Source organism: Emys orbicularis, chromosome 10, assembly GCF_028017835.1.
Source record: "Emys orbicularis isolate rEmyOrb1 chromosome 10, rEmyOrb1.hap1, whole genome shotgun sequence".
Taxonomy (NCBI): domain Eukaryota; kingdom Metazoa; phylum Chordata; order Testudines; family Emydidae; genus Emys; species Emys orbicularis.
The window spans coordinates 65,484,398-65,509,471 of record NC_088692.1 but is presented as its reverse complement, the minus strand read 5'-3'; the positions used below and the strand labels follow the sequence as shown (position 1 = coordinate 65,509,471).

The following is a 25,074-nucleotide window of genomic DNA, read 5'->3' as shown; positions in this document are numbered from 1 at the left end:
AGCCTATTGGAATTTAAAGGAATGCAAAAAAGAAAAAGGGAGAAATCCTGGCCTACTGAAGTCACTGATAGCACTGATAGACCAGCAGGGCCAGGATTTCACACAAAGAATAAATCTGGAAAAGAAAAGGGGATGGAGGAGAATTAAAGAAGAAAAGAAAATATAAATGGATGCCTGGAATCTACAAAAATTCTATTCAGTTATAGTCACTAACTTTTATATTTTTGCTGCATATAAATTATATTTATTTTAAAATAAAGTATGTCTTCCAAATTTTATAAGATCATAATTCTATTGACATAACAGCACCTCACAATAACTGCTCTCTCTCATACACTGACACCAATCTTTTAATGTTTGCATATTTGAATTCCACTATTTATCTAGTAGCTTTTCTCTCATAGTACTGCTTGATTAGAGGTGTCTTTGCTAACAACACTGACAGTTAAGCCTGCTTTATAACTTGGAATGGACAAAGCTGTACAGCCTTATAAAAATTTGTACTTATTAATTTGTACTTACTGTCGCATAAGCTAAGCAAACACACTGAATCTTCCAGGCTCTCTTGCATTTCAAGAACCATTCTTTGGCTTTAAGTACATTTGAAGTGACCTAAAGAACATTAAGCACAGAACTGCTACACACATCTTAATTATTGCTGAGTGTAACCACTGCTCAATTCATCTTTACAGGCTCTCTGCTAGCTGAGTCCAAGTGCTTTAACAAGTATTCTGGGTAAATCTTGCATATTACATTTATGAAAATGATGAACACGGATGTGTCACATGTGTCACGTGGCTAGCTGCTAGAGTAGACAAATGAGTAGAATTAGTCAAAATGGTAAGTATGTTTCATTAAAAAAAATTGTCAACATTTTTGAGGTTTCTAATTTTTTGAAACTTTCCTTGCAAATTGAAAAAAATCAGGTTTTTTGTTTTTTTTTGCTTTCTCCCCCTCTCCCTCTTTTCAATGGCAAAATGGAAAGAAAATGGGGTGGGGTGGTGAAAGGCAGGAAAAAAACAAACAAAGAGAAACAAAAAAATTGGTTTTAGTTGTTTCTTTGGGGAAAGTAATCAGAATTATATTTTTTTTCTATACAAAGGCCATTTTTAGTCAAAATAGTTTTACAAATTAGGGTCCCAATCCTGCAAACATGCACATATTTAACTTGACTGTTGTGAGTAGTTCCACTGAATGTTACCATTGAACAGTAATAAATTTAAGAATGTATGTTTCAGTATTAGCAGGATCAGGCTCTATTAGGATATCCAGATAAGTCCTTTTGTGCTTTAGTCTTGCTCTATTTGCATCCTGTACCTTATTGGAAACATGAGTTCAATTAGGCTCTCTCTCCGTCTATCTGACAGGAAGTGTCTGCTGCCAAGCCTGTAGAAACTATGCTAAATTTGTTTCAAGTGGAAGTCACTCCTGGTATTTACCACAGAGCAGCTTTGCTCACTTTCTGGTGAGTGGTCTATATATGGGTGGTGTAAATCAAGGCTTTCAAGCCTTACATACAGTACTGTTTAATGTATATTAATTTCTGTTGATTAAAACAAAATGTTTTAAGCAACCATCTGCATAATACAAAAGGAAAAAATAAATAAGAAATCCATAAACCTGATATTAGCCATTTATGTTTCAGCATTCATATAAAATTAATACAAAACTGTGCTTAAATTTGTGGGAAAAATAAGTGCAAAACAGATTGCCTTGCCAACTAGTCAATGAAAAGACTTTGTGTGTAGTTTGAAGCATTTGTTTTCTTTCATATGATATGCCCTCCAGCTAAGTAAACATGCAAGCTGAGGCAGCATATGACTTGAAATCTAGTCAAATACTTTAGAAGTAATCATCCTTGTTTCAATTCACAAGGCAAAAATTATCACCAAATGTTCAAATGCATTTTTCTAGACAACCTGTAATTTGAGGCAAATTGATAGCATAACAAACAATGAATGTCCCAGAAGTTCATGTTTAGGGCATGTTAGAGGAGTATTTATGTTGGAATAAAATAATTTACATTCAGGGCCAAAATTGTTGACAGGTCTTAAACCCATCATGCACAGCTGTCAGCCTAAAAGTGTGCTCCTAACTTTTTTGTTCATGTTCAAACAGAGATTATATCCCAGATTCAAAATTTTGCATGCACAAAAATTAGGCCTTTTCTATACTATAAACTTAGATTGATGTAAGCTGCCTTGCGTTGAGCTGATTGTGCATGTATCTATGCTTAAATTTGTCTCCCACCAACATGGTAACGCTACTTCTCCGAGCTGTGTTGAGCCATGGTTGATGTACTGAGGTCGATGCAGTGCGACTGTAAACACTGCCTTACTTATATTGACCCTAACAGTCCTCCAACAGCTGTCCCACAATGCCCCACACTGACTGCTCTGGTCACAATTATCAACTCCACTGCCCAGGAGTCACAGAGAGCAAAAGGCCTCCCCCACCTCTACCCATTAAAACTCTCTGAATGTTTGAAATGCCTTTTCCTGATTGTCCAGCTTGGTGAGCACACCTACCAAGTCAGTGCTGCTTCAGACTTCAAGCAAAGGGCCTGGAGGGTGAACATTGCAGACACCCTGGAGAAGAAAAGAGCAGACAGGACAAAGGTTCAGGAGGCCCAGCAGGAAAAGGAGAGGGAGATGCATGGACATAATGGGGCTTCTCCTGCAGCAAACACAGATGCTGCAGACTCTTGTGAACTTATAGGTACAACAATCACGGGCTTGCCTCCTTTTGCAGTCCATAGAGAACTCCATTGCAGCACCTCCCCACACCCTTCCCTCAACATTCCACATGGCATCAGGGGCCACATCCCTTCACCTACCACTCCACCCCAGGACATGAAGGACAACCACAGCTTCACATACACTGACCTGTGAAAGCCATGGTTGCTTTATGTGTAGTAAAAGGGACACAAATGATCTTTCCTTGTTACATTCTGTGCCATTAATTTATTAAGTTATCTATTTGCTTGTAAATTGCACAGATTTTTCTTTGCACTGATTCTGTTACCGAATAAAATTCTATTATTTGGAAAATAATTCATCTTTATTAGTTTACAACACATGCTGCAGCGTGCCTAGTAATTCTGAAAGCACCCACTTACGTCTTACTGTACAATGTGATGACTCATAGGATCAGTGACAAATACAGAGTAATCATCATAAATGTTCAGCAAGCACCACAAAATTAATAGGTGCAATGACAGTGTTATATTCATAGATGTGCACCAGGCACAGTTCTTAACAGGCCCCAAATCAGCAGGCCAGGTAGAGCGCAGTCCACAACACATTACTGTGGCTGACTGTTAAAGTGCTCTTTCAAAGCTTCCCTGAGCCGTGTAGCTCCACACTGAGCTCTTCTAATAGCCCTTGGGTCTGGCTGTTCAAACTCAGCACGCAGCTGCTCCAACTCCATCTTCTACCCTGGCAGCAACTTTTCCTCCTTTGTTTCACAGATATTATACAAAACACAGCAGGCAACTGTAGCCATTGGGATGGTTTTTTCACTGAGATCCAATCTCGTGAGTAAACAACGCCAGTGTCCCTTCAATCTACCAAAAAGGACATCCAACAGTCATTCTGCACCTGCTGAGCTGGTAGCTGAGTCTTTCCTTGGTGTTGTTGAGGTGGCGGCCAATGTACGGCTTCATGAGCCAGGGGAGCATGGGGTAGGCCAGGTCCCCCACGATTACGATTGGCATTTCAACATTCCCAATGGTAATTCTCTGGTTGGGAAAGAAAGTCCCTGCCTATAGCTTTCTTAACTTTCACTTTCTGTGAAACTTTCGTTTTAACTCTGTGTTCTTAGAGAGGTACCATGCATCTTCCCTGGCCAGCCAACAATGATGTCAGTGAAGTATTCCATCAATGTTTGTATAACCATAGAAAAGTAGCTGTTGATGTATTCTGTGGCAAAGTGGTCTGGTGCCATGTGTGCGCCATCCATTGTTCCACCACAGTTCGGGAACCCCACTGCTGCAAATCCATCCACTATGTTCTGCACATTGCCAAGAATTACAGTCCTCCATAGTAGGAGACCATTAACGGCCTTGCACACTTGCATGACAAGAGCTCCGACTGTGGATTTCCCAACTTGAAAATGATTTACCACTGACCAGTGGCAATCCAGCATTTCAAGTTTCCATAGTGCGATCATCACTCAGTTCTCCACCATCAATGCAGCTCCCATTCTGGTTTCCCTGCACTGGAGGGCTGGGGTGAGGTTGGCGCACAGATATAGGAATGTGGCATTGCGCATCCAAAAGTTCTGCAGCCACTGCTCATCATCCTAAACTTGCATTACGATGCCATCCTACCAGTGCTAATTTCTCAAGCCCAGAAGTGGTGCTCCACCATCTGCAGCTGCTTCATGACGTGACCACCACCAACAACCTTGAATTGGTTCTCGCTGTGTCCCACAGCAATCTGTCTTCCAAGAAATCATCACTTTCACCGCTGATTTGGTTCTTCTTATGGCTCTGCAAATACCAGAGGATCATGCGTCCTGTGCTTGCAACGCTGATGGCAATAGTGCAGAGCTGTGCAGGCTCCATGCTTCTGTCAGAGATGGCGGACAGCAAGGAGGGCCATGTGGGTTCATGGGATTTTTAAAAAAGATGAGAAAATCATGGGAAATAGGTGACATTATGGGATGGAGACAGTTGCACACTGGGATGTTGACCCCTTGTTCCCAGTCACACCTACACTACTCATTTCTGCCCCACCATGCATAGCCAAAACTTCCCAAAAAACAGAGTACTGGATGGTGGCAGGTTGCACAGTGGGATACCTACCCATGGTGTACCACACTGTGCATGAACACAAGCACTCCTGGTATGTGCAGCACAGATGCAAAAAGCCAAATACACACATGCACAAGTGATATGCTAACTGCGGGGGGGTTATGCCAGTGTAACTTGCATCCACCAAAGTTTGTAGTTTAGACATGGCCTAAAATGCCAATACTTAGGAATACAAGCTGAGGCATGCAAGTTCAAAGTTGAAAATGTGTCTGATAGTGTTAAACAGCAAAAAAATGTATGTATAACATGTAGTGTAAAATTAAATAAAATATAGACGCTAACATTTTCAAACCTAAGCAAGGACCGCTAAAAATCAGGTCCCACTTATTCAGGAGCCTAACCATGGATTAATAATAATTTTAGGCCCCCAAGCCTGAAAATTTTGGCCAGAATCACAGAAGTTATAGGTGAATAAATTCCCTAATTATATTCTCTAGTCATCAAAGTGCATAATGTTTCTTTCCTCTCTCCATCAAGGACAGATAATACAATGATAGCAGTAGTAGTAGTGATAATAAAATGTTTAATCATAACTCTGATAATCTAATCTTTGAGGCCAGCTTTTTTAGATGGGCAATTTCTCTACTCAAAAATGTTTTCCAGCTAAGCAATGAACAACATAAGGGCAACGCTCTGTGGGGCAATAGAGGAAATGCACTTTCTTAGTTCTTCTGGATTGTCAGAAGTGGGCTTTAGCCCACGAAAGCTTATGCTCAAATAAATTTGTTAGTCTCTAAGGTGCCACAAGTACTCCTGTTCTTTTTGCTGATATACTCTGAAACCTATCTCCTTTAAGCTTTTCCATTTGTTCCTGTTTATCACGAAAAAGAAGGAAGCTCCTATTTAATTCTCTCAGTCTTCTCAAGAGTCCTCTGTGGGCTTTTCCAAAGGCTGATCTGATTTTTGTAATAATTGGTTAGGCACATGCTCTTGGAGCCCAGACTCTCCAAATGCTTTTGTTAAGAGTTATAAAATTATAAATCCTCAGAGCTGCTTTATGCATCAATGCACACATAATTAATTTATTGTGTGGAGATGACACCATTGGGACTTGAACTGGGGCAACGCCAAAGTGAATTCTCTGCTATGAAGCCAAAGGAGTAGTTATGCTAAATTCAGCCAGCAGTCTCTGTTGTAGACATAGCTTTCCATTTTTTTCCTAAGAGCATGTTCTCAATTTTAAAGTCCAGGCATGTCACTGCATGGGAGCTGGAGGGTTGGCAGAATGGCTACATGTGGGACCCTCCTCATTCCTTTTGGGTGTACTTTGTCCTAACTGAGAATCGGCTGGCGTGGAGGATGCTGGCAAGGGAATGAGGTTCAGGTGGGTCCCAGTGAACTAGTGGCCAAGAACCGCATTAACAGGTGTGTTGTGAGCAAGACATGAGAAGTCATTCTTCCGCTCTACTCTGCGCTGGTTAGGCCTCAACTGGAGTATTGTGTCCAGTTCTGGGCACCGCATTTCAAGAAAGATGTGGAGAAATTGGAGAGGGTCCAGAGAAGAGCAACAAGAATGATTAAAGGTCTTGAGAACATGACCTATGAAGGAAGGCTGAAAGAATTGGGTTTGTTTAGTTTGGAAAAGAGAAGACTGAGAGGGGACATGATAGCAGTTTTCAGGTATCTAAAAGGGTGTCATAAGGAGGAGGGAGAAAACTTGTTCACCTTAGCCTCTAAGGATAGAACAAGAAGCAATGGGCTTAAACTGCAGCAAGAGAGGTTTAGGTTGGACATTAGGAAAAAGTTCCTAACTGTCAGGGTGGTTAAACACTGGAATAAATTGCCTAGGGAGGTTGTGGAATCTCCATCTCTGGAGATATTTAAGAGTAGGTTAGATAAATGTCTATCAGGGATGGTCTAGACAGTATTTAGTCCTGCCATGAGGGCAGGGGACTGGACTCGATGACCTCTCGAGGTCCCTTCCAGTCCTAGAATCTATGAATCTATGAAACCCCTTCATAATTGACTCTCAGAGTCTGAAGCCAGTTAGCAGAGATGTCTCATAAATCTTTGCGAGACAGGCAACATGGCATTTCTAGGGGCTTTGTACCAAAGAGGACTTATGCTTAAAGAAATCCTGCTGGACTGATTTTTCCTTTGTTTAGCTCATAGGTGGTTCCCAGCTCTTTGTGTACTGAGCTATCCAACTCATGTCACTGAAATCAGCTGGCAGGAACCGTACATAACTGAAAATTCAGGGGGCAAGCCACCAGAGCCCACAACAAAATTCATGTCTTGGTTGGTGGCTCCAGAGTCCTGGGTTCAGAGTCTAGCCTCTCCCCTCTGCCTGAAGCAGCTATTATAATGGTTCCTTATTGGTTTCACCTACGTAGTAAGCTTGTTGAGTTGTTTAACCTCTCATGTTTCAGGAACAAAATGATCCCTCTAATCTGTCACATGCATACTCCATTAGAGGACTCCAAAACAGCAACTGGATTTCAGTGAGGGTATTTACATTGCATTGAACAACCTTGCAGCCAGAGCAAAGGAATGATATGGCTTGCCCTTTTCTCCATAGAGGAGAAAGGTAGCTACACCTTTGGGCTGCATTTAGTATGTCCTTGAGGGCAAAAAAATTAGTGGAATTGAAGCAGATTGCTCTGACATCAGTCCCACGATTAAACAGCAACTGAGGCCAACATCTTAGCATCAAAATGTAATTTTACAGAATTTTACAGCATTACCATAACACTACACTTATTTGCATTAATCACTAGGAGATCCATTCAGCATGGCCACAATTTTCTAGATTAGCAATTAAGTGAAGAAACATGATTAAAAAAACCCAAGGTGACCGCCCCCAAAATTTTACTTTGTTAATTTGTTTTGACAACTGTCGTTCAATTTTAATTATTTAGGATAATACTTTAGAGTATACACTAGTAAGCATCCTGCAGTGAGTCTGTTTTGGAAAAGTAATTAACTCTAAGTAACATGAGATCTGCAGAGGAGCGGGGAGAGACTGATTAGTGTTTTACGGGAGAATTCTGGGGGAAGGTTGTAGATTAGTAAAGTGAGAAGTAGCATAGGTTCCTGTATAGGCATTTATGCAGGGCCATTCACTGTGGCAACTAGTAATGCAACAGGAAAAACACATTATTAAAAACCACAGAGAGAAAGTATCAAATCACAAACATGACAACTATAGAAAAATATGGTAAGAGTCCTCTAGAAATCTCCTCAGGATTATCTTGCAATTAATAAAGAGGAAACAAAGAATCAAGGCTTTGGGCCTTTTGTTCTTTACACAACAAAAATAATCTGAAGAAAACACATGGGCACAGTTTGATTCCAAATAACCATGGTGAGGACGGGGAAATGGGCCAGGGACTGCAGGTTGAGGGTCTTTGGCCCCAACCCTGTCCCTCCTCTTCCAGCCTGGCCAGGGGGCATAGCCTTGGGAGGAAGAGGAGGGGCACGGGTGGGGCCACAGAGGGGGCAGGGCTCCTTCGTGTGTCCAGCTTTTGCCTTTTGAAAAGGTGGTCACTCTAATTTAAAGGGTGCATAGTTTTGTGCTGGCCCCCTACGGAAGGGTGAATTTCACCCATTTGAGAAGAGAATAAGCTACTGCTACCAATTAATGGAATTACTCTTTTAGATCCAGTGATAGAGGCCTATGCTTCAGAGCTGAGGGTCTTGGGTTCTGTCCCTGCTGGCATGGGTGTGCACGAGGGGGGAGCAAGCAAGTGCAAGGGCACAGAACTCCTCCAGCCCCAGGGCTGTGGCAGGAAGAGTGAGCTCCTCCAGCCCTGGGGCTGTGGCAGGGGCACAGAATGTGCCCCTTCAAAAGCAGTGACATTCCTGTGCATACCCCTGCTTGCTGGTGACCTGTGATATTGTGTTTATTGGACCATCAATACTACTAACAAAGGCAATCGCACCTCCATTGCATTTGATTGTTCACAACAGAAGGAATAAAGGAGCAAGCTATTATTCTCTGACTAGAAAACACCATTGACAGAACACACATCAGGTACAGTACAGTGCATGGTACACACACACACAGAAAGTTAATTCAACATGAAGAGAGACATGACTCACAAGTAGAATATCTGCACCTCAGCGGTGGTAAGCCAAGTCAACTAGGTGTAGTCTATGTAGACTACTTTCACCCCCGAGACAGTTAAGGAGGGGGAGCCTGCATCTCTTGCTAGCAATCATGGCTTCAGATGAATTGTGGCAACTTAGCTGCTCTTTTGTTGGCATGCCTGACACAGAATATGAATGCAAGACAGCAAGTAGATCCCAGGGCTGTCTGTAATTTAACTGTCTGTGGCTTCCTTAACTAGGCATCCCAGTGACCTAGATATGTGAATCCAATTAAAATACTTAATTAAAAGTGGCACTACAAGAAATCACGACTTTTCTAATCTTTCAGGAAAAGGGCACCATTGTGTCCACGGGTGATGTACTCTCTTAAAGTATCCCATCCCGGCAGCTGCTCCTAGATCTAGGGAGAGAAAGCAGGATATTTTACACCTGTGATTAGGCTTTGTAGGGTGAGGACAACAGCAATAAAAGAAGACAAGACTGGTGGGGGCAGGGGACAACTGTGGGGTGTTCTTCATTAACATTTTTGCTTGGTTTTTGCTGTATTCACCCACCTCTACCTTTGTAGAGGAAAGTAGTAGTCCTGATCCCTGTCTAAAAATCCTGGACAGTCCTGAAATTAGACAACGAACATTAAATCAGTTATTTCAAATACACGCTCTGTCTGCGTTTGAACACTGTGCCTAGATGAACCGAGTTATGCCTAGTAAGTAGGACATTAGAGGTGTCAGTCTCTAAATCTGAAAGCTTCATGCTCTGTTAACTGCTGGGTGGCTCAGGAAGCTCTACTGCTGTGTCTAAGGGAGTCACAGCATCTAGTCCTCCATAGCTGGAGACTAAGGATTTGAAGTGGGGGCTAGTGGGATTAGACAGGGATTACAGAGGGAAAACATTGGTGTGGATCTCCAGGGCCTCTGTAGAGCACAAAGCAAAGCTATGGAGAGACCCCCCACTAAGAGGATAAAATATAACTAAGGAGACAGACAAATTAGGTGAACAAAGGAGGACAGCTATTGAAAAGTAATGAAGGGCAAAATTACTAAAACAGGAGCATTGAGCTGAAACTAAAACTATGTACAAAGCTTTACAGGACGGTGAAAGGAAGAATCTCACCTCAGCTTTCAAAGTCCACCGTGGCAGAGACTTTTTCTGTAGATGAGCACCAAACTAATAAGGGAAAATGGATTAGGTTGGTTGGACATGGGAGATACATGACAACCTCGGGAATTTATTATGCTAGGTGGAACTGGCAGTGTCACCTATAGTTAAGGTTGCCTGATACTTCTCATTATACAATTGCAAGGACCACCTTAATTCTGGCATTTCCTAATTTTTGAGTGCTTGACTGTACAACATTAATGGTCTTTTAACATAGCTTTGTGTGTGTAATGTTTTAAAACAGATAATTCTCCAACACATTGTTGCTTAAATTTGGAGATATCCCATCTCCTAGAACTGGAAGGGACCTTGAAAGGTCATCAAGTCCAGCCCCCTGCCTTCACTAGCAGGACCAAGTACTGATTTTGCCTCAGATCCCCAAGTGGCCCCCTCAAGGATTGAACTCACAACCCTGGGTTTAGCAGGCCAATGCTCAAACCACTGAGCTATCCCTCCCCTCCTTCTATTCCTCCTCTTTTCCCGAACACCAGCTGTGCTGGTCACATGCATCAGAATCTATTCACTTGGAGCTATGCAAGTTCCCTTTTGAAGTTGAAAATTGCTAACTGCCTCTTTATGCTGTTGAGGCGTAAGTGTTCTGCAGAGGAAGGGTGCACAATTCCACATGGGATGGCAACTGATTAGTCTGAAAAAGCATGAGCTAGTTTGTAAGGCCTTGATTCTGCAAATGGCAAACCTCCTACTGATTTCAGCGGTGCAGAATCAGGTCCTTACTGGGGAGGACTACTAACCATACTGAGAGTGAAAAAAGTGACTGGGGACAAAGGAGATCCAAACAGAATCACTCAAGGTGGTCAGGTATTAAATAAACTGACAGAGCTATAGGTATGAGGGTCAAGACTGGGATAGCAGGAGTGTTAGAAGCCAAAACTGAGGTGCAATGGTAGAAATTCAACCTGGCACAACAACCGATTCTGCCACCAGGCAGCAGTACAGTAAATTCCTCATTTACAGGCCCACACCTTAGTTTTTACCTTCTCCGTCTGTGGCTCTCTCAACTAGAGGTGAATTAGAAGTGTTCTCCCTTTTCCATCAATCAGAGGACCCCTTTCCTTTTAAAACAAGCTCAGTCATTGTTCCACAACATTCTGTGGAGTCCAGTATCAAACTGTTCTTCTCTTGTGGGTTTAAGCACACACAAAAATCCTCTCACTTTCAGTTTTGCAGAAGAATTGGAATGGAAAGTATTTGGAAATCAAACTTCCAGTCAGTATGATCCCTGAATTTGGAATCTTGATCTCAAGAAGCTCATTATACCTCTACTTTGTGGATTTTGTATGAAGCTGAAACCAGATTGTTTTCCTTGGTAGAAAATGAGTTGGTTGCTTTTTCAGCATTCAATATTGTAAGCATGCGGGAGGCGGACATGACAGATGTCATCATTCATGGAAATGCATATGAATTGGGTTTTTAATTTTTCAATCTGTTCTGCAAACTAACCAGCCCCCCAAACTCTGCTGTGTTCTACACTATTCCAATTGAGTCAGAGGATTAACTAGCATATTAGGCCAATGCACTACAGAGCCAACAGCCGTCCATCTCCATAGCAGATAGTAGTGTTTGCCTCCCTAATAGAGAAGCTGAGCTAGCCTGTTGGTGCATGAGTAACATGCACCTTCAACTGGCAGTTTACACTGCTCAACAATCTAAGCATCCCAGGGAAGCCCTAAGCCTGCCCTCCCCATTCTGTATTTAAGGAGTGAGAGAAGGTCAGTTTCTGCAGAGCCAGTTGCAGAGAGATCAGTGTTTTTGCTGCCTTCAGAGGGTGCAGCAGCTTTGGCAGCCCTGCCATGATCTCCTGGGTAATCTTGAAGCCCCACGTTTTATGAACTTTGCTGATGAAAATATCAGAGCTTTTCTCTCCATGATTTTGCCCTGCAGACAAAGAGATTCAAAACAATTTTGTTAACATGACCTTCTGGTTGTTCACACTGATTTATTTCTTTATATGTACAAAGCACCATACAGCGCTCGGAGCACTGTACTAACACTTTAAAACAATTCAGTTTAATAGGTTAAAGACAAGAAACATATCCCTCAAGCACCCCACAAATTAACTGCTCCCGTAATTTTAAACTGCAGAAGGAGATCCCAGCACCTAACATTTCTTGTCCCACTAGATTCCAGCCAGCACCCTGCTCAGCCTCCAATTATCCCTCAGACTCCTCCCCAGGGAAAGTCTAGGGAAACAGGAGGATCTTTTAGTGTGTCCCAAAAGTCACCCAAACTGGGTTCGAATAGACCAAGTGGGGAAACACATTACACATAAAAGACCTTTCACTAAGGCCATGTCTACACTACCGGCTACATTGGAACTGCTGCGATCGATGCAGTGTTGTCGATTTAGCGGGTCTGGTGAAGACATGCTAACTGTGTCAATTTAGCAGGTCTGGTGAAGTGCTCTCCCATCGATTTGTGTACTCCACCTCCCTGAGAAGTGTTAAGTCAGCAGGAGAGCGTCTCCTGTCAACACAAGGCAGTATAAACACCGCGGTAAGATCTAGCTACGTCAACTTCTGTTATGTTATTCACGTAACTGAAATAGTGTAACTTGGATTGATTTACCGCGGTAGTGTAGACCAGCCCTAAGAATGCCTTATTGCCAGCGGTCACAGTTCAGGACAAGTGCACCTGTATTCCCCTTCTATGGCCCACCAAGGACACCCACTCTTAGCCTTCTGGTTCCCCAGCCATTGCCATTCTTGGGTAGAGACATGCATCTCTCTCCCTCCTGATTGGGGCATTTTCAGGCTGCACAACTCCCTGCCTACACTATGAATTCCCCAGCAAAGTCAGGCTGCCTAAGCAGGTGTGCTTTACTTTTCTCCTCTGAGAGGGTAAACAGTGTAATTGCCACAGTTAAGCCCCCACACAGTTCTTTCTAAGCAAGCACATCTATTCTTAAGGTAAAAGCATTATAGAGAAAACATTATGAACCTCTTCTAAAACAGCCAGGAAACAAGGTAAGACTGCAACACTGTCTCAGCCCTTCCATTTGATAACCATTTATTTCATATGCTCAGTTGTCACTATCTTTAACAGCTACAGTGGGAGGGGATATTATTTACCTTTTTAACGTGAGCACCTCCAATTACTTCTGCTAGTCCCACAACAGGGGGGAAGACAGGAATTTTCTCAAGTAGACAGGACTCTAACCATGTAGGGCTTTAAAGATCAAAATCAATACCTTAAATATCCCTCCGAAATCAATCAGTAGCCAGCACAGACCTCATAACACCAGAGTAATTGGCCTTTCTGCATAAGACACCTCTTAATAAGTGGGTAGCTGGATTCTGCACTGGCTACATTTTCCAAATGGTTTGAAGATTCAGCCTCATGAAAACTGCAATAATCTAACCTCAGTGTGTAGTGCAATGCTTATGGCAATTACAATAAAGCTTAAGAAAAGCTTTGTGCTTGCAGAATGAAATGAGGTTGTTTCTCTCAAATCAAACTTCACAGATTGAGTCCCTATTAGCGTCTCGTATGAACGAAGGAAAAAGTGACTGGAAGTGAAAGGTAAATCATGGAATGGGAGACACAAGCCTAACATGGGTTTGGAATAAGATGTGTGTGTGTGGGTCAAGCATATTGTTCAAACAAGAAGCCTACAACAATTTATATTCTACAGCTTTCTCCCAACATCCCTTTAACAGGGCTGCCCAGAGGATTCAGGGGGCCTGGGGTCTTCGGCGCACTTCGGTGGCGGGTCCCAGAGTGAGTGAAGGACCCGCTGCCGAATTGCCGCTGAAGACCCGGAGCAGAAGGAGCTCCGGGTCTTCGGCAGCAGGTCCTTCACTGTGTTCGGCGGCACTGAAGGACCTGCCGCCGAACACCCGTCGAAAACTCTTGTGGGGGCCCTGCAGGGCCCGGGGCAAATTGCCCCACTTGCCCCCCCCTCTGGGTGGCCCTACCCTTTAATGCCTTTTACTTTTAAATTATGATATGGACTCTCAATCTTAACTCCTTTTTTGTCTTGGAATTTTATTGCTTTTTAAAAATTATTAAAAGTTGCACACGCAAAACTAAATGAAGGCTACCATGGGCTAGTTCTAACAATTTGAAGATATGTAGCATCAAAGTTAGCAGTGAAGTCAATGGCAAAATTCCCATTGACATCAGGGAGGTGAGGATTTCACCCTATTCTTTTTGTTAACTGTTAAGGGCAACTTTAGTGGTACCCCTGGGCAGCTCAATACAGCCTGAGTGCACTGGCCAGTTAAACTGGATTTACAGACGAGTGCTGCCAGAAACTGACCCCAATACAAGCGTGATTAGTCCAAAAAAACCCAAATCCAAAAAATATAGGAGGGCTGGGGGCAGAGGGGAAAGGGTTTGAATTTCTATGCCATGACACTGGGCAGAGATTTGTATCATAATGCCAGGTGGGGCATAAAAATAAAATAAAAAGCAGCCCATAAGACAAACAGCAAAAAATCACTGCCCTTGACTGCCTAAAAAATGCCAGCCCAAAATGGGCAAAAAGAAGCAGAAAATCACTTGTTTTAAGTAGACCCAGCACACTACCAATCAAATTGTTGTATACAACTTAGTTGTAGAACTCATGATTAGTTGAGTTTCCTCTCGTGTCACTTAAGAATTAGTCCTTTTGCTGCTATATTCATGAATCTGACACAAGAATAGTATTCATGCAAGTCTGAGAAGAATTCTAATGGGTTTGTTTTAAAAGCAGTTTCATAAAGGCAACTTTTCCCCTGCAATTTCATGAAACCATTGATTTTATCCATGCTGTGAAATGTAACTGTCAAAGGGATTAACTGCCCTGTAGCGCCAGTACCCCTTTCTGACTCAGGGCCCTGTAGCCTTCTTACTCCCTACAGTGTCTGAAGGCATTTGCCAACAGCAACCTGCAGCTGTGTCCCCTTTTATAAGGCCCAGGTGCCTTCCCTGAAGCCCAATTGGGCAGCAGGTTCAGTCCAGGTGTAATGGACCCCATTCCCTCTTAAAGGGGCCAGTCATTCTGTGACAGTAACAAAAATGAGAAATAAAAAGAAACATGATATATTTAAGAACCATTCATTTACTATGCATATAGGAAGGAACATCAAGTTTAAACCACATCATAGTTCCCATTGTAAACCCTATTTTCAAGAATTTTAAAATGTCTATAAAATAGTATTTCCTTCTACATAAATGAATTTAGTGCCTGTGAAAGGTGCCGGACTGACAGCCCATAGCTACTGACACCCTCTGTGGGCAGTGGAAGAGCAGGCTTCTTTCACACTAAGGTTTTGGAGCTCCAGAAAAATTGAGAGAGTAGTTCAGTTTCTGTGGCTGTTCTGTTTTTTCTTCTCTCCTGGGTCTGTAAACAAGGGGGTGAATTATTGTGGTTTTGTCTCACATACTGTAAGAGCTGATTTGAAACCACTATCTTATTTTCAACTTAATTCACACAGGCCACAAAACAGACATCAGATGGTACTGACCCCCTTGTTTAGTCATTGGCCTGGGCTGCCTTTCAACTGCCTTCAAGGTGATAATCTCTATACTCTGTTAGCAATCCAAGTCATCCAATCCCCAAAGAAAACATCATTTCCTTGCTAATTAAACTGGAATCATGTTAATCTGAAAGAAATTCCTCTCCAGAATGCTTTTCGACTAACAGCAATTGCATTTTAACAGTGTTGTCATAAATTGGTACGCAAAATTCAATAGACAACTGACAAAAATGTTGTAAGTGAGGTAGTTTGTGCCAAATCATCATCAGCAGGCTTTCAAAATTTTGTGGCAACACACACTGGAACCACAGGTCTCTATCACTCTCAGTGAAACTAGCATGCCAAAGCAGAAAACATGTGTGGTAATGGGAGGAAGACATGGGATTTTGAGGTGGATGATAATATCCTATGGTAGATCACATATTCAGGGGCGGCGAGTTGTATGGGCCTGTGGTGCCTGTGCTCCAGGATTATTCAGGGCCCAGGGGCCTGACTCGACCAATCTTCGGAGACGGGTCTCTCCCCCAGCCCTGCCTGCCGCACCCGTACGCCTCCCCTGAAGCGACTCCTGGCCCCGCCTACCGCCCCCGGCCAATTTAAAAGGGCCCGGGGGCCGCCAGCCACCACCACTGGCAGCACAGTGGGGCTAAGGTGGCTTCCTGCCCGGCCTCACTCCACACCACTCCCGGAAATGGTCGGAACAGCCCTATGGCCCTGGAGGAGGGGGGTCTCCGCCCACTGCCCCCGCCCTGACTCCGCAGCTCCCATTGGCTGGGAACTGTGGCCAATGGGAGCTGCAGGGGCGGTGCCTGAGGGCAGTGGCACGTGGAGACCCCCTGGCCCCCCCACCTAGGAGCTGCTGCCAGAGGGGTGTGCAGGTTGCTTTCGGGAGCCGCCCAAGGTAAGCGCCGCACACCTCACCCTCTCCTGTATCCCAACCCCCTGCCCCAGCCAAGAGCCCGCACCCAAACTCCCTCCCAGAGCCTTAGCCGGGTGTGGGGCGGGGGTGGGACTTGGACCCATTCTAGGCACCACCAAAAATTATACAAACCTGCCGCCCCTGCACATATTAGCATGTGCTTGGGAAACTTTAGGACACATGGTGGCATGATCAGTGCTGTATACTCAGAGTCTGTCTTTGTGAATGAAATGCTATGGCACACAATAGCACGAAACTGTGCTCAGTCTGAAAAGAGACCAACAAGAACCCAGACTTAAGCGCCCTCCTCCAAAACGTCCTAAGACTCATTTCTGTGAAGAATCCATCCTACTTTGTTCTAGTCACTAACAATCTCTGTACCCTCCTTACCTGACCTGTTGTCCTGTATCTTGGTTTGTCTAACTGCAAAATCTTTGGGTCAGGACACCCTGTATATTGTAAAACAACATGCAGATTTATGGCATTGTACAAATTATAATATCCTCCCATGCTTTGAACCACTAGCCACAGAAACTGAAAAGAAAATGACTTACTTTTAAAAAAAAGTATACTTTTACTAAGGAAAACTTTTATTTAAACTGTGCAATCAATCAGTATTTAGACAGCAGTTTCATAAACATTTTGGCATTTAAACTTCTATTCATTTTTGGCATGACCTTTGGGTAGTACATAAACAACCCTGAAAAAAAACAACACACTAGGTAACATTTACTAGAATGCTATAAAAAGAAAAACAAATCCACATTATTAAACAAAATATTTTAAAAAAGACATTAAAAAGGTACATTCAAAATCAAGGCAAGCATTAGCCTCCCTCATGCAATGGAATTCACAGAGCTGATCCCCTGAGTCAAATATAAAATTAATATAATTCAGCTCTATCCTCCATTAGCAAGTCAGCCATTGCTGCCCTTACAAGAAAATGGCATACAGGAGTGAAAGGATCCAGAACACCCACAATATGAGATACATAACTGGGTCCTACACTTGCAATTAATTCACACCTTTAAAAAACAAAAAGAAAAAAAAAGGCAAAACAACCAAAAAGCAACATTTTTGTATATAAAAAAGTAAGTTTCATATACAATCAGTTTTTCTGAAAACACCAGGCAGATACAATGAAGGTACATGTAAAACCAATGTAATAGCAAATTCCTACAATGGGCTCAATTCACTAATAAAATTGTAGGATTTCTGCTCTCAGGCCCCAGTTCAGCAAAGCACTTACGCACATGTTTAAGTCCCTTTAAAGTAAATCAGGGCAGATGTTACATGGTGTAAATCTAGAGAAAATCCATTGAAATAAATTAAATCACACCAGATTTATACCAGCACAGCTGAGAGCAGAATTTAGCCTGAATTCAATTTATTTTTTAATGTTAGAACCAAGATGGATTTAACAATATGATAATATGAAACAGGTACTAGTTTCTGTGTTAAATATTTTAAGAGTAATAATATTTTTAAAGGCAATTTCATAGAAAATGAGGTTTCATAAAAAGAAAAACTGTCTTAGAATACAGTTCTTTAAGTTAGTTACAGACACGCTCTTAAGAATTCCTAGAAATGGACAGAGAGTCCAATCTCCCTCCCCTGGTAACTACTTGGTACCAGCAGCTCTAGAGTTCCAGTAGCTAAGCTCAAGATACTTAGTAACATTAACTGATAAACAGTACACTAAGGTTAACCAGGAACGTTGGAAGACAGTGGAATTAGCACTTACCTGTCCCTGAAAATATTTTTTTTAAAACCTCCAACAAGGACACATTGCGCAGTTTCAAAGAAATACTTACATTTGTTGATTATTTATTAATCCTACTTGTACAAATCATTAGTAAATTGGGCCCATTGTCATTTAAATGCTGACTTAGGTTATACTTCAAAGACTGTCTTTGGAAATACCTTATGAACAAGTATTTGTTGGGAATGACCATTTAAAATTCTTTTTTGTTACACTGAACTTCTAGCTATCCCAATAATTATAAGGATCTGGTAAAAGGTTGCTTTAAATCACTAGGAGAAAAAAAGGCCTTTTGAGGTTACTGCATTACAGTGTCACTTTCCAAAGGGTTTGTCCTGAGTTATAAAACCTTAAATACACCCACGAGGCAGTGTACTTTTTCACCACATATTAGTCTAGATTCTGCTCTCAGTTGTATCAGAGTAAATCCAGAGTAACTTTGCTGATGTTAGTGAAATCACTTCTGATTTACACCAGTGCAAATGAGATCAGAACCTGGCCCTGCTATGCTGTGTTTTCAGAAGACTTTCATACAATGATCTTGATCGCTGCATACCGCTCCCTCTGATGTCAATGGGAGTTTTGCCACCAACTCAGAGTGATGTTATGAACAACAGTCCCTCTGCAATAAATGGAGTGAACATGATCATGCAGCTCTCACTCAGATTTTAATGGCAATTTTGCCTGAGAAAGGATTGCAGAATTAGGCCCTTTGAAGTATATTAGAACACTGAAATACAGTTTTTAAGACCCAATTCTGTTTGTTCACATCATGCAAATAATCCCACTGAAATCAACGGAACTATTTATAGGCCTGATCCTGCACCACTGAAATTAATGTGAATTCTGCCATTGACTTCAATGGGAGCAGGAGCAGGGCCTATGTGAGCAAGACAAACAGGATTCAGCCCTTAGTTTAAAGCAATGGGATAAAAACACAGAGCAAAAGAGTGTTAAAAATAATATAAACTGGTACACACACTTCAGAATACTTTCTCTTTGTCAAAATCCCATACGTTTGTGAAGAAGAAGCTCAGTAAACTTATGTCTATACTGTACCGTAGTGCGGACTATGGAGTTGTGAAGTGTTATGCTCTAACTGGTCCATGTGGACAATGCTGGTATGAACTAAAAGGTACCTAAATTTGCTATTATGTAGTGCTGTTTGAAGGAGGTAGCTATGGCACAAGACTTTGTGCGCTCTGCAATTCAATTCACACACTCCACAGTCTCCGCTGTGGCACAGTGTAGATAAGACCGCGGTCAGTTAATAAAATTATAAATGTAGATTTTACAGTTTCTTTTACAAGAACAGATTTGTGAAAAAGAAGTTCAGTTGAGATGCAGCAATTCCACAAGGGAAAACTGAAAGCGTTCTCCAGTTTTCCAGGAGAATTCTTGAAAGCTGGAAATTGAAAGACTTTCATGGTTTCTGAAATGCAGAAAATGTTTCTGAAAATAAATCAATGCAGCCTCATTGCTGGGTCTTTTGGTTTGCTCCCAATTAATTAATCCACTCAGTCAATGTTAGGATTTTCTCTGTAAGTTTTTACATGCAAGCTTCCAAGTCTCTTCAACTGAATTTCTTTTTTAAAATACAAGGGTTGCACATACGCTCATTACACCAGCCATGGCTCTTTAGTTCTTAACACATTTAACAAAATCAATTCACATGGTGTAACAGAAAATTCCACATTTATGTTCATCTTCCAAAACATACTCAGTAAAATTCATAATTAGAGAATGGGTGTTTTCTCATCTCCAGAACCCAGGATCTGTGGACACAGACAACAAAAATTTCTGGATATTCTATGATTATTTTGCCTCTAGAGTTTTGTCAGACATTCCTATGGCCAATGGAACGGACAAAGTCTGCATATGAAAACTGCTAAGAATCATAAATGCATTTGAAAGTTAATTCCCATAACTGTCAAAGTAATTACATACATTATTAATCATATTGCACCCTTACTGGCTCTATGTCCTGAAGGATACCACAACATTTAAACTGTGTGTCTGATTTTGCTCCCACTGGAATCCATAGGAGTTCTGCCATTGATTTCAATGGGAACAGCATCAAACCATATGTGTAGGAATTACCTTGCTCACACTAGGTTTCTCCTGAATTGTAAGAAAATTTGTTTCTCATAAAATACTATTTTTGTGATAAAGTCCAAATTATCATCAGGCCACATAAATCTTTGCTGTGATCATGCTCTTTGTTCCATAGTAAGAATGTATATTAGTTTGGATTAGGCTTATGACAAAGTAAAGGGAAGTGTGTCCATATGGGCTAGGTTCTGGAGATACACATTATATTTGGTTAACATAAAACAAAGAAAAAGACAGAACAATTTATTGCCTAACTAAGTTTGCCTATATGCTGAGGTAACCTTAAATATCTTTGGTTTTCTTCATTTGCTGATAAAAAGTACCTGAACAACAACATATGGATAAACAGCACTGTGGATGTATTGCTCTTTAGTAAATTTAATACTTTGATCTCTTTGGCTACTGAGGCTAGCTAGACTCTCTATCAGACTGAAAAATACTGGTATCTAATCTGCTCCTCTCTGATTATTCACAGGTTAATCTATGTAGCTGATCTTTGGCATGAAAAAGTTGAGGAGTAGAGTTAATAGTAATGTATGGCATAAAAGTGATATCAGTGTATCAGTACTTACAGCAAACAAGTCTTTGGAGAAGAAAAATAGTTACCCTTTGCATATCAGCCCTTTTTGAGTGAAACACTAAAATAAGGCTAATCTGAAAGAAAAAGTGTGAAACTTCATGCTATGGTTACAGATTCTTATCTATTTTCAAAGAATTCACATTTTAGCTATCTAGAAACAGTACTTTGCTGTACACTAAATATTTTGCCCGATGAGACCAAAAAATAAATCTTTGGTGAAAAGGTTTTCTTTTTCTTCAGCGAGTAGATACAAACTATTCAAAAATATTTTATCTAATACTGTATTGTTGAAGAACTACATGCTGAAGAAAAAAAAAACAAATTACACTTGGAAGTCTTTGGAGATATCTGCTGGTAAGACATTATTATAACTTTCTTTAAAGGCTCTTGTAACAATAAGGTAGTTAAAAATTGTAGAAGCATACAACTAAACTATGCAATCAACTACTACAATCAATAGAAGCCCTATTGTTTTTTTGTTAGTAACTACTTATACAATAAAATGTATTCAGCTCTTCAAATCTATAGTTTTTAACTAATTCAATTATTTTTGGAAAATAATATGCAGTTTTCTTTTTTTTCCCTACAGAAAATTCTTTGGTACAAGATTATTATTTTAAAGCCTTTCTTTCAATAACGCTATGAAAAGGTGAACATGTACTGTCTGGTACAGAACGAGCAAACAGTTACAAGCTAAAGATCTACAGTAACTACAGGCTGCTTCATCTAAAAATAAAAATAAAATAAATAAAAACAGAACACTAGGCTTATTGATGGCTTTTGACTAGCTTCTGACTCGTAAATAAGCAGCCAAAAGTAATTCAGATCACATAAGGGGTGAAATCTTGCTGTTAATTAAGCTGATGCGAGTTTTGATACTGAATATTTCACCCTAGCTGTTTTTCCATGACCTTACATTTTTGACATTTTGAAAAATATAAACAAATGTCTAATTTTCTTTTTCAAAATGAACTGTGGGGGGAACTGTATATGAACTAATTTATGACATTGATGAATTCGACCCCCATCCCCACCCCGCCCATTAAAAACAAAAACATGATACCCTGTCAGTTTGCCCCAAATTTCTCTGAGGCAGGTCAAAAGTAACAAACTGTTCCCTGAGTACAGGAAAAAAAATAACACTAGAATAACTTTAAAAGGAGGTAGTATAAAACAGGAATTGTATGGGTACAAGGCAGTATCAACATTCACCCTTTCAACAGACTTTTCAACTAAAGCTCTGTCTTTTTATTTTTCATTGAGGCCTAATTAGAGTTTTAGACTGGCATGTGGTTGAAGTCACTCCCTGAACTAAAATTCCTCACTAATAGCATCCTAAACTGAGGCAAGAAAGAGGACTGCATTTTAAAAACAGCTCAGACATACTGCAGAGCTGGGTAAACCTGAAATATAATTTTACTAATCTCACAATTTACCCATAAAATCTAAGAAGCATTTAAGGCATCTTTCTATACTCCGAAGCAACTTTAGGAATGCTAAGACGGCATAAGGCAAAGCAGTAATTTCATTATATATAATGGAAGGCACCATTGCTATGAAGTACTGGGATACTGAAACATTCAGCATTACTTGTCTATTCTATGTGTTTTTATCAGGCAGAGTTTTCACACCACTCCAAGCTGGCTGGAAGCTGAATACTAATTAATTTCTCCAAGCTTTCTAGCATTAATCATCAATAAAGGAGCAGTTTTATGTCTTTGTGGGGAATCCAGCATGCCCTAGAGCCCTGTGGATTTAACATACATCTTGTCAGCAACTGCTGGCACAACAGAACTGTGTGGAAAAGGCACCGTCCTAAGCAGGCTGGGACACTGGAAGATATAGCAATCAAGTGGGTAAAAAGGAGAGTCCAATTACTTTTTAAAGACTCAATGTTGCTGTTACTGAACATTTTGAAGTACTAACTCCATTATTCCCACAGTTTTCTCAAAAGTAACGGTCCTATAGTTTTCTCATTTGAAGTTCTTCAGGTCAGTCATGTTAAATCATTTATCTAATCCCCTCAGGGGTCCCCTCTTTTTAAAGTCAGAGCTTCAGCTAAACTGTCTTGTTCATCTACCTATACAACTCCTTTGATTTCTCTCTCTCGCACACACACACACACACACACCATACAGCAAAAAACAAAAAAACAAACAAAAAAATCCTACTAGGAAGTATCATCAGTTATGTAGCTGAGACCAACTATAATACAAATGAGGTAAAGCAGTTGTCATTCAGAGTTTGCCATTTGGCAAACTGAGGTAGATATTCAGCAAAGGGGCCAACAGCCTTCCCTTTGCTCCAGTGATATATTTTTAACTCTAGTCAGAAATCTTCACTGTCCTTTCACATTGTTTACCACTGAACATTCAAAGTGAGTGACTTTTAAGAAAAACAACAAAAAACATTCAAAAGAAATACGGAATCACCTGATGGGTTATCAGGCTTTCCACAATAAACTTTGGCTCCCTGTTCATTGTCCTTCGAACAGACATACATTGTGAGGATGTCTGGCATGACTGTCAGGATAGGTAATTCAGTTTTGTACCGTGCACTGTATCTGAAGAGATGAGGTAGAAGTCTGGTCAGTAGCCAGTGGTACCGGAGGCTCTTCACAGTTACTCAAGACAGGGTTCACGTTCACATCTGAGTCACTGCCTACAAAGGAACTGGAGGTGCGTGGGGTGACACTTCTAACAGAAGAAAGGTGTATCTCGTCGTTGGACTCATGAGAGAATCTTCCAGAGTCTCCGGTCTCATGGCTTCCTTCACTGTTTGCTGAATGCTCTGTATCAGCTACAATACTGAATGGCACCTGGAACTTAGATTGCTGGCCTGGGGAATTGGGGGAGTCATCTTCACTGATCAGTACAGTGGTGCCTGGCTGATACAAGCACACAGCTTGGACAAATCTTCTCTGAGGCTGGATAAAAACAAGGTGTGAGAGAGAGGTTAATCAGCCTCTCTCAAATAGATACATGAGCAGTGCTTGTTTAATTCCCCACCCCATTTGGCTGGAATGCCTACAACAGCACTAGCTGGGAGCAACAATCCGTGCCATCCTACAGGAGGAGAAAAAGGTATAGCCCCAATTCTCTCTCATGTTTTCTTCTACAGTACTAGATGAAATAATTCATTCAACCTAATCACAGATAATGGAGGCTGATTTTCACTGGGGACCCTGTTTGTATTTTAAAGTTACATTTGTGTATCTATTTTCCCCTCCATGGATTTTCTTTCATGCAGCATGCTTATGGTTGCCGCAAATATTTTACCTGAAGAAGCATCAGAAATATGCAGCTGCATACCAGCTTCTGGGCAAGCTTTTGGCTGGAAGTGTATTGGAATATGCATTTTAAACATAGCTATGGACAGTCCCCATTTCTTGACTGTATGAGAGAACAGCACAAGTCATAATGATTCCATAAACATCAGTCAGAGAAGATCCCCAGGAAGTGTAAGCTGGCATGGTTTCCTGTAGACTTTACTGTTATATGCTGCCTTTTATCCAAAGAGGGTGTGGTCAGAGCACGGTATTAGGAGCCACTGGCTCTGGAGTTCCAGTTCTAGCTTTACCTCAGAGTTCCCTTTGTACTTTGGATGAGTCATTTAATGTCTCACTTTCTGTTTTCCTTCTCTAAACACAGAGATAATACTACCTACTTACTTAGCACTCAGGTTAGTGGGAGGATTATTTAATTGACGTTTATAAAGTAACTTTCAAATTTAGTACTATATCTGTGCATACGATTGTTATATGCAGGAACCCCTTCATCCACTGATGGAGTGCAGTCAGTTTTAGGTAAAACATAGCACCTATTTAACATTAGAGAGCCACACTACACAACAGGTTAAGGGGCAGGAAATAAAGAATAACATCTTCATTTGCATTTACAAGGAGACAGTATAACCTTCATCATTTAACACCAAGACACAGAAACCATCCCCTTAGAAGCTAAGCCCTTAGTAATGCATTTTAATAACCACAAGTCTAGCCATCCTTCCTTGCAACATCATGGGACTGTACCAGGCCTTTTGTGTTCACAATAATTTGGGTAGGTTACCTCCTCTGTTTTCAGCTTCTTAGAATCTTGGAAGAAGAGCCACCTTTTCTTGCAGCTGGTCTTTGAGATAGGACCATAACTGTTAATAATCAGATCAGTTCCCCCCTAAAATAGAGAGAGGGAAAGAGAG

At 41.2% G+C, this 25,074-nt stretch overlaps 1 protein-coding gene across 1 annotated transcript in view; it reads right to left on the bottom strand.

The window, feature by feature from the left end:
* Positions 1–23,416: 23,416 nt before the first annotated feature.
* The window catches only part of PRTG (protogenin), a 126,345-nt gene continuing 124,687 nt past the window's right edge, over positions 23,417–25,074 (bottom strand). The window contains exons 19-20 of the mRNA XM_065412642.1: positions 24,945–25,049; positions 23,417–23,803 (exon numbers count right to left, since the gene is read on the bottom strand). Of these exons, the coding sequence (XP_065268714.1) occupies positions 23,417–23,803; positions 24,945–25,049 (492 nt within the window). The remainder of the gene's footprint in view (positions 23,804–24,944; positions 25,050–25,074) is intronic.